This window comes from Pararge aegeria, chromosome 9 (genome assembly GCF_905163445.1).
Source record: "Pararge aegeria chromosome 9, ilParAegt1.1, whole genome shotgun sequence".
NCBI lineage: Eukaryota > Metazoa > Arthropoda > Insecta > Lepidoptera > Nymphalidae > Pararge > Pararge aegeria.
Genome location: NC_053188.1, coordinates 9,069,752 through 9,091,450, shown reverse-complemented (window position 1 = coordinate 9,091,450; position 21,699 = coordinate 9,069,752). Strand labels below are relative to the sequence as shown.

At 34.2% G+C, this 21,699-nt stretch overlaps 1 protein-coding gene across 1 annotated transcript in view; it reads left to right on the top strand.

Moving 5' to 3' along the window:
* LOC120626629 (sushi, von Willebrand factor type A, EGF and pentraxin domain-containing protein 1) overlaps positions 1-21,699 on the top strand; it is a 104,818-nt gene that overhangs the window by 34,449 nt on the left and 48,670 nt on the right. The window contains exon 2 of the mRNA XM_039894249.1: positions 14,261-14,339. Within this exon, the coding sequence (XP_039750183.1) occupies positions 14,268-14,339 (72 nt within the window). The 5' untranslated portion in view covers positions 14,261-14,267. The remainder of the gene's footprint in view (positions 1-14,260; positions 14,340-21,699) is intronic.

Genomic DNA, 21,699 nt, shown 5'->3' with positions numbered 1-21,699 from the left:
TTTTGACAAGTTATGTTATTTGAGGATAATTGGATTAACACAAACGCTGCCAATCAGTTTAATAGTTAAAGTAATATGAATTTACGTAAGTACATCTATAGTTGATTGTATCAACACAACTCTAACATGATTATTGAACCACACTCTAGAGTTTTAGCGCACAAGCTTTATTCATCATTACGAGATCCTGGGTTCGATTCCCGGTCCCGTCAAATGTTGTTATATGGGTGTTTTATAAGAAAAATATCGCCCCAGCTCGGAGTGAGGAAAGTATCTGTGAAGTGGCGGTGTCAGCCTTGAAGAGTAGGAACGCTAAATTGTCAGTCACTCTTATTGCCATTAACATTTGAGCCCGTTAACGGAGGAGCGTCGTAGGGCTATGCTTTAAAACCTATGAGAGAGAAAGCCTGTGGCCAGCTATCAACTGAAGCCTATTAACATTTCGTCAATAGGGCCCAGTTAAAGAACAGTGCCCTGCCATCATGGCTGGGCACTGGTCTCCTCTCACTTTCTTAGAAAATAACTGTAAATAGAAATAAAAAACAAATAATACTATACTACCATCTAGTCCTAAAGTAAGCGTAGCTTGTGTTATGGGTACTACGATAACTCATGAATAATTTTATGAATAATATACCTACATAAATACTTATAACATATATATAAACACCCAGACACTTACAAACATTCATGTTCCTCTCAAAACATTGTCCAGTTGTAGTAATCGAACCCACGGCCTTGGACTCAGAATGCAGGGTCGGTGCCCACTGCACCAATCGGCCGTCAAATAAAGCCTAGATCAAAATTTTGTTGATAGAAATTTGAAAAAAAAATGTATCCTCTTAAACATAGCAATCAAGAGGTAAATTTTCCAACAAACAATATCAGAATATCAGAAACGTAATGATTTAACTGCGACCTATATTCAGACTAGTGTCTGTATAACCTTCAAATGTGAGCCACTTAGACACGTGGTTTGATAATATTATGTTGGAGTTTGTGCATTTTACACTCACAGTTCGTGAAATGATTAAAATTATAACTTTTCAAGCACCATTAGCACCGGGAATATTTTAAATAATGCTGCAGCTGCATTTCATTACTATGCGATTCAATAAACTGAGATATAAGGAAATAAAAGCATTCATAGTTTAGAATAGATGGCATGGTTCCAGATCCTCAACCTATCGTGCAATGAATTCTTGCTACCTACATAAAAAGTGATATCGTTTGCAATAAAACAGTTCAAATGTGGTCCCTATACATGCACAGTGAAGTAAAATTTGGCATTTTATTCTAATACATGCTTACTTAAATTTGAACCAAAATGAGAAGTGATAAACTCCTAGTAGTTAGGAATCGGCCTCACTTTCGGGCAACCGTGTTCGTTCCCCAGCACATACCTCGATCTTTTCGGGATTTTGTCGTTTTGAGCAACTAAATTACATTTATTTCAACGGTGAAGGAACAGGGCACGCGAAAATCCGCATGCCCGAAAGTTCCCATTATGCTATCAAAGGCTTGTGAAGGCTACTATTCCGCACTTGACCAGCATTGTGGATTGAGGCCTATCCATTGATATGAGGCCCCATCTTTCTCACTCCGAAAGGAGACCCGCGCCCTGTCGTCCACCGGAAATGCGTTAAAAATGATCATAATGATGAATCAATTTGGTACTTTCATTTAAAATTACTCCACATTTTGTTTTTTTTTTAACGATGTTTAACTAAAGTTCCAAGAAAGAGAAAATTAGTAAGACCATCTTTTCAATTCATTCGTTTCTGGATTTGCTACTACCGTTTGAACTGGAGCCAATTGGTGCAAATGGCACAGAGCTTTAACTAGATTCAGTATTCCTAAAATATTTATTCCTATATTTTTATGTGCTGTTTGGTGACGTCAGATGAGAATACCCGCGAATGTATATCGTACGAATTGACTAAGGGAATATAAAGAAGAACAGCAGGGCACGGGCAGCAGAGTAGGTACTACGATCTACAGCGATCCTCAACGCTACTACGCAGCGTTGTGATTATGAGCAATAACCCCCCCCCCCCCCCCCTCTTCCTCCCCGTTTGGTTATTGATGATAATTTGCATGGTCAAGTGAACTATATATTTTCACCACATTTAGTGCATCGCTGACCCCCTTTTCAAATTAATATACCTATACTATATATTGTATAGGTATACAATAGCTAAGTAGTCCACACAATTAAAATACTTATATTAATATTACTGTTATTAAAACAATGTAAAGTTATAGTAAACAGTCTTTCGTTGACACCAAATACTGATTAGATACCAGTTATTCGTTTATAACGGCACATAATATTTCTTTAATGCGTATCGTATATAAACTTCTATTTATTTGACAAAGAATTTCATATTCAGGACGAAATAATCAAAACTACCGTTGCAGCCCGTCCTTGTGTATGTTTGTAACGGATGAATATCATTGACATACATATAGCTTGTTATATTAAGGGCATGTCATACACATATTTTGTCGAAGAAAGTGTAGTCGGTCTTATCTTTTTGCATGTACAAACCTATTTAATCTTTAACAAAGAAGTGATAGGTACAAAATGGTTACCATTTTGTACCGATACCTTCCTATGAAATATGTACTTCATAATGGAGTCTAACATGCCCTTCTTATATAATTATCTATTTATGTCATAAATTAAAGTGTCTGTTGGTTTGTTTCTTTGCGCCGTACGAAATCAAAGGGTGGACGAAGTAAGTTAGAGATATAAAATACTATGGCCCAACAAAAGGGAATAGGGTAATGAAAAAAAGTGAACTTAAAGTTTGATAAATTTTGGTGTTCGTAATAAAAACATTTTTGTTCTTGAAAAGCTTACAAAAATATTTTCGATGCAAAGCAGAACCCTCATTTGGGACCTAGAACCGGCACAAAAGAGGCTAATATTAGGATTTTTACCGCAATATTAAGAGTAAAAAGAATATGTAGTTTTGATGATCAATATTAGGAGCTTGCTTGACTTGGGTAGGTAGGTATTTCTTCAGGCGAAGTCTACAAATCTTTTATTCATTTATTTCTACTGACTCCTATGTGCCCTGGTTCTATTTTTCAGAGTGATTCTTACTCTGATTTTGTATGAACTGGCAGGTTTCACTTAATGCACACCAACAACCACAATATTTCACAATGCAAACAGCTTTTTTAAAATGAGGTTTTTCTTCAGGAGAATTATTTTAAAAGGCAATATTGTATATTAGCCACTGATATAGAAACAAATTCTTGTTACATTTAATACAGTTATAAAACTTTCTTATCGGGGCTGGTTTTTTTATGATCTGTGATCAATCTCCTTTATATTTCTTAGTACAGAAGAAGATTTACGATAATAGTAAGTAAAGCCACGTACCGGTCTAGTGGTAATATTGACCCTTCGGAATACTAATGTTAAAGACTTGATGTTACAGAATACTGTATATTTATTACGGAACTGAGAATAATTATTAATCGGATTCAGGTTAACTTTTAATGAAAACGTTTATGAACATTCATTAGTACGGATATTTTTTAAATGAATAACAGACGCTTTAAATTTTAAATGTAATATTGATATGATGCAATTTTATTCACCGCTTAAAGCATTTGTATGATAATGCGGTTATTATTATCGGATGCAGATGACCTGCTGATGTTACGCAATCAGTTCAGGATTTTTACTTTGTCCCTGTTCAGAAGTGGCCTGAATACCACACGGTATGCAAGTATTTGCACAAAGCGAACAGATGGTATAAACTGAAAAAAAATCTGTAGTACGAGTTATAAAAACTTAAGGGTAGGCTTTATAACAAGTATGCCTTCCATAAATTTTTAGTACCTACTCGTACTATACCATCATACATACATTTTATACCATCTGTCCGCTTAGTGCATATCCTGTACTGCAGTTCAGTATTCAATAATACTGTAACCGGCCATCAATGAGATCGTTTTTCTTAATTTTCTTTGTTACCCATCGCAATAACGGTATCGAACGACACGATATAGTAAGCAAAGGTGAAGTTTGCTTATCGCTTGAAGAAAGCTACACGTTAATAAGGTGGATCTTCCACATTATCATTTTAGATAGATCGGGCCACTGTAAGATTCCTGATACAATTCAATGGTAACCCGTCGTAAAGCCACTTAAAACAGACATACTTCACGTTTCTCAAGGACGTTTAATGCAGACTTATTTGTAATATTTTTTTATTCTATAAAAAAATACTTTAACTATTTTTACAATACAACACTAATTATCAATAAATGGATTAAAAAACACCCTAAGGCAAGCGCAAGCGGCGCAGTGCAACGGCGGTATGAATAACTGTCTCGGTCATTCACCGTAGCGAAACAATTAATAGAATAGAATAGAATAGAAAAACTTTATTGCAACAACAAAAAAAGGAAAATACAAGGAAAACAGTAAAATAGATATTAATTTGATTGCTTTAAAACAGCATGAAATGTTTGAATTTTTATCATTAGTATAATAAAATAAAGGAAGAAACGGTGAAGGGTACAATAGATCAACCGGAGAAAATTTCTATAAAAAACTCAAACCTTCCATACTACATTATGTTTGCTTTAAACCAATCCGCTAGAGATGTAGAAATCTGAACACATTTGCCTAGCATAATTTTAAAAGCGTGAGAGATTACCAGCTATAATTTCAAAACATTCATTTGTAACCGCGAAATAATATAGAATAAGGAGGTCACTTTTAAGCAATATTCTCAGTGCGACAATGGTCAATTAAAAATTACCTCTCGTTTCATACTGCAATGTAACGGAATTTGGGAACAACATTAATTAACTTCAACGTAGTTGGGAGCCTCGATCTTATGCTAACACTATGGTTCACTCAAATTAACATAGCTAATAGAACTATGTCTGCAAATTTATATTAAATGGGGTTCGGTGTTGAAATTTGCTAGTTATGCATAAAGTATTCAACAGGATTCTGCAACTGTGAGGAAATATATTGAAGCATAAATGCAATCATCTACACTATCACTATAAAGTAATCATACATCCCTACTTCCCTACTAATATTATAAATGTCAATGTAAGTTTGTTTGTTACGCTTTCACGCAAAAACTACTAAACCGATCCTCATGAAACTTTGTACTTTTAAAGGATACTTTCCAAATAAAAGCTCGGTTCCTTTGAGAGAGGGGATGAAAGTGTTTGACGATTTTAAACCATAACTCCGACAAATTATAACCGATTTAAATAATTATTTTTGTACTATAGAGGTTATAATATGTGTTTAATTTTGCCCAAACTGTGTGTAGATATGATGAATGTGGTTGGAGATAGAGGACAGAACTCATCAGCGGACAGCAGCAAACCCCTCATTAAAGGCTTAGCGAAACTGAATACTTTAAAATCAAAATCAGACGCAGACGAAGTCGCGGGAAACAGCTAGTTATCTCTATAAAAGAGTATCCACCCGCCCCACCCGCCAGCACTTCCCTTTAGGTATGTAGTATTAGGTATATTATACTCAAACGTTAGTATCCAATGTTCTTTTCTACATAATATTCAGCTTGCCACAGTGCTTTTACTCTGAATTATAATGGTTCAGATTGTGGAATAGGACAAAGCGTGCCGCATAGAGAAAAGTTAATAATTCGTATATATTAGGAGTACAAAGTTTGTTGACAATAATTAAATTAAATTTACTGTACCCGTGGTATTACGCGAATAAAGTATAGTACCTGCGCGGTTTATATTCTAATCCAAAGTGAAATTTGTTGTTAGCGTCAGATTAAACTAAGGTACACTTCCTCACTTACTCAACTACCATACACTAAATGTTATCAAAAAATTACTGCTTTATATTTTCTGTTCATCGTTGTCGTCCACTGCTGCTCTAGTCTTTGGTAACCAGGTGGTTCAAACTCATCTCAATGAGCTGAGTATTGGGGTCCACCACTACTAACCTTTCCTATATTCGCTTTTCACCATGCGTCAACCGGTTCTTATTAGGAATTGTCATTACTAAGTTTGCTTCGTAATTTTTTAAACTATAAAGGTGACTCTGGTTCTACAACTCAGCATTGCTCTCTCTCTCTCTCTCTCTCTCTCTCTCTCTCTCTCTCTCCCTCTCTCTCTCTCTCTCTCTCTCTCTCTATTGCCTACTGAGTGACTTACAAATTTTCGTATCCAGGCGTTATATTTTCACCTATGTAGTGTAATAAAGTTATACTTAAAAAGTACGATAAAAGCAGTAGGCAGGTCAAATAAATAATATGATATTATGGATATAATACTTGGATAAACCGATATCAGTCTTCATATATTAGAAGTTATTATTGCATTGAGGCAAACTTGCTTTTTCCCCACACACAGAAAACCTTAAACACTTTCACCGAGAAAGTTATATTTACTGCAAACTTATAAATTTGAGCATATTATCTATTATGTTACCTGGGATATCTATGATGTTACCTATTACGAGAACAAGGAAATAAAAAGCTGTACGACAGGAACTTCCTAATGATTTGTCACGTCTTTCTTGTGTGCCCCCGTGGCCTCTTCTCACGATGTCTGAGAAATTCTTTCCTATTGTTTATAAATAGCGTGCTTCAACACTGTATTTCAAAGCCTACTCGTAATTAGTTCGAGACGTATATGGCTTTTCAAGTTCATGTTAGTTTTAAAAATTAACTAGAAACTAAATTAAATTTTTGTTTTTTTAATTAGATGAAGAAGAAGAAGAATAAACATTTAATTGTACGTATAACATACAGGAAAAGAAACTGGAGTATACAGTACACAATGTAGACATGCAAAGGCGGCCTTATTGCTGCGAGAAATCTGTTACAGGCAACCTTTGAAGACAGTATTTAGAGCAAGAGATCGATTTTAGATTAGATTATCTGATTAGACTATTGAAATTCCAGACAATTTAAAATCTGAAAATCTAACTATCTATGCGTATAGTCGTGTAACAACTGACTGACTGATGGCCAGACTAAATTCCATTAAAGTAGTGAACTGGGAAAGATATTCCGTTATTTATTAAACTGTGAATCTTTTTATTTCAAAGGAAACTTATAATAACGGTACTCTCGAATAATCTTTAACCTAGGAAACTACACTACACAGTTCTACAGAAAATTAGAATTTCTACATAGACAAAGTCATGACAACAGCTAAAATTAATCTTAAGAAACAAAATCTACCGATAAAATGTATTAGTAAAAGAACTAGAAACTATTCATGAGTCCGTTAAAACCAAAACTAAACTAATAGAACCTGTTCTTAACCATTTCACGGTGTCATTTCAGCAGTTTCTCAAGACTATACAACAGACTGTTCACAACCAGGCCGTTTGATTAAAGATAATTTAACAATCGTTCTCTGTCTATGGTGCAAAACGATTATTTAAGCGAGATAAAATTCCATTGCTCAATGCGGGTGCACTCATAAAGCATTTGGTTTATACATATTGTGAAAAGCTGCTGTTATTGTTTATGATAATATTAAATATTTACACATAAAGCTATTGTGAATTGATAATATACGAGTATTTATTATTTAACTAAGTTAACTTTAAAAAAGTCATTGATATCATATCAATAACTCATTCGATTGAATTTATTAAATCTGGTAAAATAAAGTTAAGGATTGTTGGATTCATAAAATTCAATAAAATAAATATAATATGCTACAGAGAGCGGTTTTAAAGTTAAACTATTAGTTTAGATATTAACATGAAAGGTTTGGTTAATTTTGCATCAATAACGTTAGTAGGTACTTCCTTACATTGCATGCCACTTCACGTTTGAATTGGCTCACTTAGATTTATCTTATCTGATCTATGCGGAATTTGACTTCATCACACAACATCACGTTCAACTTCAGTAGGCACCATACATGTATGTTATTAGACTCTATTAAAGTACAACTTCCTATTCTATACTTTATAATATACAAAAAAACATCATCATCAAATCATTACCGGCCCACTACAGGGCACGGGTCTCCTCCCACAATGCAATATATGATAGTAGCCTTAAAATAAAATTTCATTTATTTCAAGTAGGCGTACTCTATACACTTTTGAAACGTCAAGTCGTTTTTGATGCCTTCAAGAAACTCACTAAAGAAGCGGTGATATCTCAGAGGGTAGAACTTCGGCTTCCATTGCGATGGACCGAGTTCAAATCCAAGCACGCCTAATTTTTCTTAGTTATATGCGTTTTAAATAATCAAAATATCACACAAAATTCAACGGAGAAGGAAAACATCGTGAGGAAACCTGCACGCCTGAGAGTTCTACATAGTTATTAAAGGTGTGTGGAGTCCACAATTTCGCACTGGGCTAGCGTGGTGGACTATGACCTTTAACCCTTTCTCACGCACGGGTCTCCTCCCACAGCTGTAGTGGGTCTGCAATGGGTTGATATGATGATGATGATAATATTTAAAGCTCTGATTATCTAAGCTATATCGTTAACTAGCCAAGAAACGCAGACTGTAAAAGTAAATTTGAAAACATTTCTTCAAACAAAGAGTGAGTATTTTTGGATCACAATATGTGGTTAAGAATGTGTATCGAATAGAATAAATTATTGATGACGCTGTTTAGATATATTTTTTGAAAATCCAGTCGTTTTTTTATTTTACTGAAGTGTGTTACGTATTACGTAATACGTTAGACACGTATACGTAACACATCATCATCATCAGATAGGCTGATAATGATGATGTGTTACGTATACGTGGAAATTATTTACACGAGTACGTACATAAAATATATAAGAATGAATCATTTTATATTTTGAAATATTACTCAATGTCTAACACAAGGTTATTCTCAACGCTATTTTCAATTATCGGCAATTAATACAGAAACTCAACGTTCCTGCTATTGCCGCATATCCTTTCAATAATGTTACTGGATACATTATACATTTCCTTTCTTACAAAATGTTTAGTAGAAATAGAATATGAGAACTTAAATAGATGCAATTATCAATACCCTCAGTACAAGTGTACATACCTGACAAGCTTGAATAATTTTCGAATATCGAAACCATTACAGTATCTTAAAAAGAACATGACATGGCCTTGAAGTACCAGTGAGATTTAAGTTCTCTTAGTATATTCTATCGACTTAATCAAATAATGTTCTAATGAGTCGTTTTTATTTATATTTACCATCATCTGGGTTGTTTGACAAAGGAAACCCAATTTCATCTCCACTTTGCTGCTAGGTACGCTTGTAACACCTTCCAGATTTAAGACGTGCGTTTTCATAAAAAAAAAACACAAATAAACTTTGTTAATAAGACTGTGATACTAGTTTTCACTTTACAAAATTCCGCTAGGGGGGTGGTATTTGCTGTGTGGGTAGAGACTCAATCTTTAAAATAATGATCATAAGGTATATTTTAGGACGATACAGTCATTCGATACTTTCCCGTACTAGTGGTACATTTATCAAAGTATTTACGTCGCACCTAGCTATAATTATGCACAATATAGACGGTACTTTCTAATTCCTGTTCATAATTGTTATCTGCTTTAAAGTTATTCAAGTTATTTTTTAGCCACGATAAAGTAAATCCGAAAGTTATTTCCATGATAAAATATTGATATACTACAGCGTTAGAAAATGTTAGAAAAGTAAACCATCGTGAAGTGAGAGGAAAGCAAACGAATATTTTCCGGAAAAGTATATTATCTAATGGACAAATTGGAAATCACAAATAAAGTATGACGACAAGTTTTTATGTAACTAGAAAACTGGATTCTGCTTTTGAGTTATATAATTGGAATTTTTCATACTTTGTTCAGCAACATTTTTAAAACGAAATACAAATAATAGCATAATACTTAGGATTCAGGTATGGCACAAATCATTGGAATTACTTTTAACTCTGACCGAAAACCGGCTCCGCATGATATCATCCAACTGACGGCCGGCCGCTTACGACACCGTTCGGTGTACGTTGGCAAACCGCGGATGCTGCGGTTTGAGAAATAAAGCAAAAAATGTATTGGTTTAAGAAATAAAGCAAAAAAACGCATTGCTCTTAGAAACACGTAATCTTTGCCTTAGATTAAGGTTATCAAGAAAATTATCCATGGATCCATTAGAAGTGTATACTGTATACTCAGTATACACTTCGTAGAAACCGGCCTCGGTGGTCTAAAACTTAGTTCACTACTAATAATCACTATTCGTAAGCAAATTCTACTGGAAAATTTCTGTGTGATGAACATGTACATTTTTCAGTATCTGGGTGTTTATATGTATATTTTAAGTATTTATGTATGTTATTCATAAAAATATTCATCAGTTGTCTTAGTACCCATAACACAAGCTACGCTTACTTTGGGGCTAGATGGCGATGTGTGTATTGTCCTAGTATATTTATTTATTTTATTTATTGCACGCCTCATAAGCGAAGCGTTGAGGTTGTGCTCTACTCTCGACATTTCAAAAAAAGCAGTTTTCTCGAAACTGAAATTAATTTTTTGCTATTTATATTGCACTTACAGGTTAATTTGAGTACAATAATATCAAGTCAAATAATTTGTCAGGCACATAAAATACATTTCAATAACATTTTTTTTGTTTAACATAGTAAATAATAACATTAAACATAATCTTTTCTGGACGTCCGTGTATGGACGGGTGTATGTGGCATCAAAATTGGTCGAAAAAATTATCGTATCGGAATAATTTTTTTTTAATTATCTAAAGTAACACACGACATAATTTCTTAGTTAATATGAGCGTTCAATTCACTGTCGTTAAATTTCCATGTAATTATTCTAGCTAATATTAATTGTAACTTTCAATGTGCAATCATTATGACATTCCCGTGTCTTGTTTACAAAAAATGAATAATAATTAATATGAAAAAAAAAAATTGTAATGAGCATTGAAAGTTTCAGTTAAAAAAAAATTCAATTTTATTGTGAAAAAAATGAGATTATGAGGCGTGCACTTTTGGATTTTCCAATTTTTTTTTAAATTGGCCTAGTCCACCCCGATCCTTAGAGAGCACCTAAGTTATGTTCATTTTCATTCTTATTAAATTTTAATTCTAGCTTAGCTTGTATTAAAATATCCAAGTAAAGCTTGGACCTACTATGCGGTCGCCCGCATAGTAGGTCCAAGGTTTAAAAATCCCCAAAAAAAGGGTATGCACAGGGTATGCATTAAGCGGGCAGATCATAAAAAATGAAAAACATCTCTAGTAAGAGTTATAAAAAAACATTATAAGAGTTATAAAAAGCCGACCCTTTAGATTTTATTACTCGTACTGGAGATTTTCTTCATTTTATATCATCTGGATACCCTGTGCATGCCCTCTATGCACGCCACTGGTAGGAGAAATAACACTGATACAGCTAGCTAGAGTAGCAATGGGCAGGTCATGCTCGTTGGATCCGAAAAGTTAAGTTCTGGATGTGATGACACTTTTCGCGAATCGCATAACATGGTCAACAGTGAACATAGTTGTAGAGCAGAGGGAATAGAAGTAAAGCTTTTTGTAAACGAGCTCATCCGAGGAAGTAAACCCGCCATGTTTATTTCTGGCATCAGGCTTTGCCGCGTTCCGGTCTAAAGGAATTCCGGTGTAATTACTGGCGCATGAGGCTTAACACCTGGGCCTTGGGTTGACGGTCTAAGACGTTCCTAGCATTCCCTGCGAAGTGTTGCTCGGTTTATAGGCGATAATTTTCCACATAACATCAGGGCCAATAAAATAACGTCTGCAGGCTTAAATGATGATATAATTACATTTTGATGACAGAAACGAAATTCCTCAAACTTAATTAAAGGTCCACTAAATTTAAATAATAGCGAGTCACGAAACTGTCCAGGCAACCACTACATTAAGAAACCACCCTCGCACCAATTTGTGTAAGGCTTCTAATGAATTCTGCTTCTTTAAAAGCCCATTAGTCTCGTACGTGACTGCGTAAATGCTAGCAAATATTTTATTTTCCGTACAAAATTCTCCTAAGCCCTGCGGCTATTGTTCCAAAGGGGCGATTAATTGCTGGTTGCTAAGATTAATATAGGTGTATTTTACAAACCAAATGGACCGTTAAACAAGCTATTTTCGGTAGAATTTTCGGGAATAGTGCGGTTGTATCCAAATATGTTCAAAAGAGATCGGTGTTTTAAAATACCCACTGAAGAAAAAATACACTCAATAAAACTAGATATTATCTGATCTACATCAAACTTTGATGCAATAAAACATCCTCCCGAACCCAAATATATGCTGTACAATAAGTTTAGCTAATGCCACAAATTCCATGCTAGGCGAATGCTGTCATCAATGTTACAAACACTTTTAGTTATTATTAATCTACTAAAGTTAACTCTAGGGGTTTCACCTTAAAATAAATTATTTTATTAATTTCTTTTGAAGTAAAACCCCTCGAGTTCACATCCGTTAAGTGTTCCACTTAAAGAAAATAATTTATATTATATTATATTAGTTTATAATAATTTAATTAACGTTATAACGAAACGAACGAAAATTAAAATATCAAAGTTGAAAACAAGATACAGCAAATGTAAAGGTATTCTTAATTACTTAACCGAAGACCCAGCGATAGTGTCGTTTCGCGGTATTGAGATAAATTGGCTAGCTCAACTTTACGCGAAGTTAATTGAAGTTGTAGTATCTACCTAACGCTTCTTTAGAACTTTCGCATTCAAATAAAAAGAGTTTAGTTCGGGACTTTATTAGTGTAGAGTTTTCGTTGGGAGTTCTTCTAATAACTCTATCATATATTTTCGTAATATACCTATATACCTAAATACAATAAAAATAATAATTATATCTATTGTTACACGGACGTCATGAGCTTCCACACAGCCAAACACACGCAGCCACATACACATATACACACACATTTTCACATACTGTCCTACATACATAACTTCCTCATAAAGAAACTCTGGACTGCCAATATTAAAATAACATGGGCAACAAACAGTTATTGTTACAATTCCTATTTCAGTAGGTACGTAACTTATAATTTTCCTATTAAGATGTTTTGTATACTAGTTAATGTTTACTCAAACAAAACATAAGTAACTAAAGCTCAGTTTTTGCTCTGTTTTAACAGATAATGTTAATTTTTTATAATTATAATTAACAAACTCGAAACCTCTTTTAAGTTTTACCTGTGTATATACAAATAAGCCGTGTCTCTGTCGGGTAAGTAAACCGTGGCAATAGAGAGCCGAGTTTGAATGACACCAAACTTTTTAGTATAATAAACACGAGTATGTATAAATTATAAGATATTTCGACGAAGACAATGATAATATACCTAATGAATTTCTCTAGATTCCACAATTCTTATACACTAAATGATGATTATATTAGGTCTTCTTCTCATACACGAAGATGCCCGCAAAAAAAACTTTTCTCCAACATTATCTTGTAAATCCCTTCTAATGGTAGAAGTGCGAAAGTTCATCTATAGCTCTTCTTTTGCTTTGGCTATTTTTTTTTACCAACGGAGCAACAGATTTTCGTGATTTTGGAACAGTGATATCATAGATTCCTTTTCAATCCCACAGAAGTGCACAGTTCCAACGGGATAAACCTAAAGTCCAATTCTATGATTACTTAGTGATGCTAATATGGCTGAAGGATGATGATGGAATTTGGGTACCTTTGGTCTTGGAATTTCAGCCCGATATATTTGCGAAGATATGTTTGTAATCATCTGTGTATATAAAAGGAAAAGTTGACTGATTAACCGACTGATTTATAAAAGCACAGATTAAGCCATTAAAAAACTATTTTTGAACCCTATGGCAAAAATCATCATTAGCATATAAGTCCACTATTGTACTAAAGGCCTCTCCCAGCGAGAAGGTTTGCCCATAATCACCACGCTGATCAGACAGGTTGGTGAACGCAGTAGATGGTAGTAGTGCACAGAGGACAATGCTCCGCGGAAAGAGGAGAGGTGGTGGCAACTGTATTTTGATCTGCTGCCACCACACGGTTAAAGGCGTATAAAATAATACGGGTTTGTTAAAATTACAATATACGCGGAGTCGAGGGCAAAAGCTTTTGTACTATAAATGCAAAAGTACGTCTGTTGGATTGCTGGTTTCACTTAACTCTCGCGTTTTAACATTAGTACGGTTATTGGGTGCAGTACAAGTGGGTGAAGCCGCCATTTGGAAGGTGAATCCCGATGTATAATAACTTGATACGTTTTGTTGCAGACTTACGATGCTGATTAGGTGTCCGGCGGCACTAAGTGTCGTCATACTCCTACTCCTCGCCGCGCCTTCATTCTCTGAGGTAAGAAGATTTATATTCTATTTCACGAAGTAACTCGGTTACATGTGGTAACAAAAATGCACTTATTTTTAAGAAGGCTTACTCTTTATAAAACGTCAAGTCTGTCTATTTGAAGTGACTCTAACATTTGTTTGAAAAACTCATCAACAATTTATACGTTAACTTTCATTGTACATACACGGTACAAATGTGTGTAGTACGTAGCGGCGTTACCGCCCGTTTCTTAATCTCGGACGGACAGACAGAGTTCAATACAACTGTTTCACAGTAAATACGATTCAAATCAGGTGTCTGTAATAAAAAAAGTAATTCATTGTATAAAACGGGATTAAAGCAGAAATCGTTTGTTACAAAAGGAGTAAGAACAAGTAATTAGCGAACCCCGAAGGAAATACCAAAAAAGTTCCGTGAAGAGTTATTAGATTTACGGCTCACATAATCGCTTCATAACTTTGAATAATAAAGCTATGAAAATTATCATCAAACGAAATAACTTCGTACCTTCTGAAAAGCGAAAGTTTGTTTAACTGAAATAGCCTATCGAAAAGTTCTGTAATGTTTGCTATGATCACTGTAATGTAAAATTAAAACTTTTCGGGTTGAATGCAAGAATAATCTCTTAGGCCTTAATTCCAAAAAATAAACTTTCTTCCATCATCACTGTAATCATCATCATCATCCGTCTTATTAATGGTCTTCCGCTAGATTCAGGCCTCCTCTAATATGAGATGAGGTACTACACAGCTTTAATTTTGACGTTTACGGCCTTAGTAATGATTGTTTTATGTCGTTGGGACCGAAAGTTTTACGTGTGTAATTACAGGCATAGAGGCTTAGCACCTAAGCCTCAGATAGGACACCCAGTTTTACTTACATGCCTGTAAAGTGTTGATCTGTTTATAGGCGATGGTTTCGTCCGTCAATTATTAAGTACTATAAAATAAAATAAAATCGGGCACGGAGAAAATTTAAGACTTGTGTTGACGTTGCTTAGACCAAAACGCGACTGGTAAGTTATGATACGCATAATGGACCATGGAAGTAGATATGCACATTATCGAGAAATAGTTTATCTTATATCTTTAAACGAGCAATTCTTGTATATATATATATAATTGGAATCTCGGAATCGGCACCAACGATTTTCATAAAATTTAGTATACGGGGGGTTTCGGGGGCGATAAATCGATCTAGCTAGGATTCATTTTTAGAAAATGTCATTTTATTCGTGTTTTCCGGTAATAACCGATTTGGTGCAACGATGTTGCATGGGTCAGCTAGTAGTAATAATATCTGAAGCGGTGATAGCCCAGATGGCAGGACTTCGCACGCAATTATAACTTTGAATAGTTATGTGCGTTTTAAGCAATTAAAATATCACTTGCGGTGAAGAAAAACATCGTGAGGAAACCTAACCTGCATACCTGAGAGTTCTCCATAATTTTTTAAAAGGTGTGTTAAGTACACCAATCCGCACACGACCAGCGTGGTGGATTACGGCCTTAACCCTATCTCATTGTGGGAGGAGACCCATGCCCTGTACTACTGTAGTGGGCCGGTAATAGGTTGATATGATAAATGGAGCGCGTTTGTCTAGAAGATGCCTTATCACTCTTGATTTGAAGGAACAGGAAAGGGTATTCCAGATCTTCGCGTTGCGAATTAGTATCGAGGAAGCAAAGCGCTTCATGCAAGTCCATGGTATATTAACTACATAACTGTGATAGATTCTTATGAAAATAGAAAAATCTATTACAGCTTTATGTGACTATTTGGCTATTGGTTTCACGCCACGGAACGGGCTAACCTGTACCCCTAATCAGTTTTTATGCGGCATCGTAGCGGAACGCTAAAATGCTAAGTGGCATGTCTTTGTCGGAAGGGTGGTAGCTAGCCACAGTCGAAGCCTGCCACCAGACCAAGCAAGAGAAAAGTCAGAAATTATAAATTTCGAGATTGCCTCTGCCGGGGCTTAAGCCAGATACCTCCTACTTAAAACTCCAGTGCTAGAGGGGTCGTCAAAGGTTTCTTACATTTCTCAGCCTCTCAGCTCCTCAGTCTCCAATTCTCAATATATCTTCAAATTACTTACCTTAAGTTGAAAGTACTAAATCATTGCCAATCATAATCTGTTAAAATTAATTTGCACATTTGTTTCACGTGGACAAAATAAATCCATTTTGTGGACAGGTAAAATGTAAAACACGTAATTCAATAGAGCTACAATGGATGCTCTTTGATGCCATATTAAATTGAAAAATATTACGTTATTCGAATTCCGTAGTAGCTACGCTTTATGTAGGGCATTGTATTGAAAAACGTCCAGAGTGGGCAGTTTTGACAATTTTCAAGCATCATAAAAGGTTTGGCCGAGGCTAGGTTCCCCAACTGGTCTGAGTTAGGAAAGTCCAAGATATTATCTTTACGTTATCTTAATATTGATATTTGGATACTAGTACTACTATAATTTCTATTTGTGAGTTAAGTAACTCTAATATTATCGGAATAAATACAAATAAACAGTTAAAACTGTAAGCTAATAGATATGTATTTATGTTAATATACTAAAATACGCTTTATTACAACTCTAGAATAGCCAAAGTTGAAACAGTGCAAGAAATATTCTTCTAAATCGTAAAAAATATTGATAGCCTTTGAATAATAATAAATAAATGAATATACTACGACAATACACACACCGCCATCTAGCCGCAAAGTAAGCGTAGCTTGTGTTATGGGTACTAAGACGACTGATGAATATTTTTATGAATAATATACATAAATACTTAGAATATAAATATAAACCCATAACCAGACACTGACAAAAATTCATGCTCATCACACAAACATTTTCCAGTTGTGGGAATCGAACCCACGCCCCTGGACTCAGAAAGTAGGGTTGCCGCAAACTGAGCTAATTGGCCGTCCAAATCAATAACATCAACGCTATACAAATAATGATTTGTATAGCGTTGATGTTGTTTATTGCATCTATTAGTCATAAATATCACAAGCCTTATCCATATTTAAATACTGTTTGTGCTCATCATATCAACTCATTACCACTACGTGGCACGGGTCTCCTCCCACAATGAGAAGAGAGGTTGAGGTCGTAGTCCACCACGCTGGCCCAGTGCGGATTAGTGGACTGACCCAAAATCGCATTACCTTTTCCGAGCATTGATTACATAATATTATTTATCATTAAGCTTAATTTGCTATAACCCGCCAGCCTCACGCACGCAATCGATAATTAATGTTCTCTCAAATCATCCGAAACAAAAGAGTATCTCCTCAGAATGCCAAAGTCAAAACTTGGTTATCTATAATACTTAACATATTAAAGCAATGTTTTTATCAATCAAAGAAAAAAAGCTGAAGTTTTGTCCATACATTAAATTGGCACAACTTTGTTTAGATGGTAATTTTGCTTCATAAATCCCAGATATTTCTGACTTTAAATATTTTTCAGGCTACTACTCTAACAATTAAATGTTCTGTGGCTGAATAGGAAGTAGTTTCATTATCAGTATTTTTTAAACTAAGTGTGATAACTCGTAAAAAAACAAATGACAATTTAAAAATGTTATGTTCGTAAAACACCTGAAATAATCCAAATAAACCACTAGTATTTTTCGTAAATAGTAATAATGAAAAGTAACCACGACCGCATTTTCACTGCCAGAATAGTTATTATCCGTGTAATTAAAACCACCTAATTTATCGTTAGTAGCTACGGGTTAATTGAACGGAATTATAATAATTATAAAAAGCACTTGGTTTGTTGAAGCCCGCCAACCAACATTGAAGCAAAGCTGTGGGCAATGCTCTAATTCCCTGTCTCATACTATGAAAGATAAGGCCGGTGTCCAGCAGTATCACATTACTGAGATGAGTATGAATGAATAGTATTTTTGTTGTGGTACATAAGTTAAACTTCAACTCAGATTGGGTCGGGTCGGAATCCCTCAGAACCAAGAACTTTCTAGTTCCCGAGCGGATCCTTTTCCAGGACCCAAACCAAATAACCTACGGTTTACCACAAGCCAGCGTTTCTGGTATTCAAAAAATATCACCTTACCACGAATCACTTACAAAGATTAATGACAAAAATGTTTAATGAACCGGATTTTATAGCGAAAGACTACAATGAATATGGAATTTAGTCAAATCAGGAATAATTTATCATTGAAATTTTATGTAAATGTAAAATTTGCGGGGTCACAAATTCAATAAATATGTACCTGTTATTTGAAATTTCTAAAAAGGTTATTTGCATTTAATTTTTCCTTCTTACATTTTTAATAGTGTGTTTCCTAAGCTACCTTTTTAAACGGAAATAAGTTGAAGTGTTAATGTTCCTCAACATATTAAATTTATGCGTTACCTAAGTTAATTAATAATTAAGTAATTTATAGACTAAATTATAACTTTATAAACTAAAACGATATATTATCTTTAGGAAACCATTTAAAATCTATTTTAAGAGCGGTTAATTCGACAATGATTATTTTACAATGAAATTATATTTGACACTTGAATTCTTAATTTTGGTATGAAGGATGTCATGAATGCGTATCTATAATAGGGACTGATACGATTTATTTATTTTTTAGCAATTTTCCATTATCATGAAATATTGAGGTACAGCTTAAACATTAAAATTATTTAATAATTATTAATTATTAACTTAAATCAATGAATTAATTAGTTATATGAAAATAATAAATAATAGAAAAAAATACGCATAAAATATTAGTAATATTAGAAAAATAGGTGCTGGATAATTAAATAATACCTATCAGGTGAGATTGAGGTTTCACGGCATATAGAATCAGGGGTATGTCGTATGTCACATACGGTACCATAACATAATATACAATGGAGAGGTCATTGATGGCGAGTAACTTAACAGATTGAAATCTAAACAACTTTCATAATATTGCGGCTGAAGCAAATGGCCGAGTAGGTACGTTAAATAATAAATTATTTATCTTGTTTGACATACAGTCTGGCCACTTTCAACACTTTGTTTGATTAAGGTAAAAGTCATTATAGGTAATTTTCGTTGCATTTATAATACCAATTGGGTGAACTTAAAACATGCGGTCATCCAGTTAACAACTATAACTAGACAAACTGATAGACAGACTAAAGACTTGATTTTTGAGTTCATTGGCTATATTCTATAAAATATTCTATTGGCTCCCTGGATAGAATATAGAATATAGAAGGATACTTTTAATTATTTATTAGTTGTTACTGTGGTTGTTACCAATTTTTTCGTTCGAAGTTTGCTGAAAGGTTAAATATTATATTGTCACGCAAGATGACAAGTACAAGTAAGTGGCTACCCAAATTATTTTATATAACTCGTATTGGAGGGGAATTTTTCCATTTTATGCCATGTTCTTGATTTATGCATAGTAGAATTATAGAATTACTTATATCTATATAGGTAGTTATAATTATATCTGAACTCCTTATGCTGCGACAGTAATTTATCTCTAGAAATAACATATAATACGATATGAAATATTTGTCTATGATTTTGAAATAACTACTTATTTCTAAGACATGATTCATATACTATAATCATTTAAAAGACAGCTAGCCCAAACACAGATTTATTAATATGTCATGTCCGAAGATAGATAAGTGCTTGGGATAACTTTTTTTTTTAAATAACTGTCTTCAAAACTTTTTACGTCGTATATTTTAATTATATTTTTATCTATAGTAATTTAGTTTACATCAACAATATTCAAATTAATAGATATCTTCGGAGCTAAAATTAAGTTATCAACTGTAGTCTGTAATCATTACACTTGAAAGCTAACTTCACTTGTGGCAACTGTAATTATAAGAATTTCTATAGCCGTCGTAAAACAATTTGCCATTACACGTTTAGACCAATTACTCTGTTATGTTTCATAAAGCATTGATTAGTTTGAAATGTATCTAAATTCGGTCACGGGTGGCGGCGATGTCCTCGATCTCGCTTTCCCTCTTTGGCAAGCTGTTCTAAATTATTCTATCAATATTGCCGTGCTAATCTTTTAAACGTGCTATCTTTTAGGACGCTCTTCTTAAATGCTCTGTAGTTCACAGGGCATTTAAGAAGAACGTCATTTACTCTGTTTATAGGGAAAGGTTTTTCTGCTTAGTACGTCATTTTTAATACTACTTTTTAAAAATATAGCTAATTAACTGGTTGTCTTGAAGCGTTGACAGCGCATTGTGAACGAGCTCGTCTTTCGGGGGGCCGAGTTCAAATCCCAGCACGCACCTTTAACTTTTGTAAGTTATGTGCGTTTTAAGTTATTAAAATATCACTTGCATCAACGGTAAAGGAAAACAAATGTAATGATGATAGATGATAGAACTAGTAACCAGAAAAGCTTATGAGGACTTCTTCTTAGACACGGGCGCATTTTAAACCCTCTTAGGTTTAGGTTTAAGTTGACGAAAGTAATAACCTCCATAATTTATGTTCACTAATTATTAATTTCAATTTATATTTTGATTTTTTTCAAAAGCAAAGTTACTGATTTCATTCAAAAGTCTACTTGAATGAAGAAAGTTTTGACTTTGACCTTTATGAATTTTACTTTGATTTAGCGAATATTAACACCCCTCTAGCCGAGCACAGCTCTTCAGACCCATAAGAGGGAGAGGTTTAGCGAGTATCACTTAGAAAAAGCATGAAACAGCACGAGGGTACATTTTCTCAGAAAAACCAAATACTTAACTAATTTTGGCGAAATACGAGAATAATACCTACTTTTGGTCCACTAAATCCTAAACCAACTTAACAAGAAAATAATTTTTGATCTTCCTTTATCCAAGCCCGTTAAAAATCTACTCTAGTGCTATTTTTTTTTGCTAAATAGAACTAACAAGTTAAAAAAGTGCTCTTTTTTCTGTACAGTAACGTTCAATGTAAGCAAAAAGATTGCATTTTTAGTACTACTTTAAAACCTGCCAACTCAGTTTAGAGATGTGTTAAACAGAATTAGCACCATTGTCTCAGTGTAGCGTAGTATAGTGTCAGAGGAAAACGATATTCCGTCGCTCTTAAGTACTCAAGACGAGTTTATCTTCTGTAATGATAAATTGCACTGTACTAACCATTCTATTGTATTTGCATAATATGACTCTTTACAAGACTACCAAGTAAATAGTGCTATGTTTTCAGAATTCATGAATGTTTGTATGGACGCTATGCTCAGAGCGTAGAGGTTGGTTTCCTTGAGTTACTGGCGTTTTAAACGAAAAGCAGCATTACTGCTTTAACGGTGAAGGAAAACATAGTGAGGAAACCTGCATGCCTAAAAGTTCGCCATAATGTTCTCAAAGA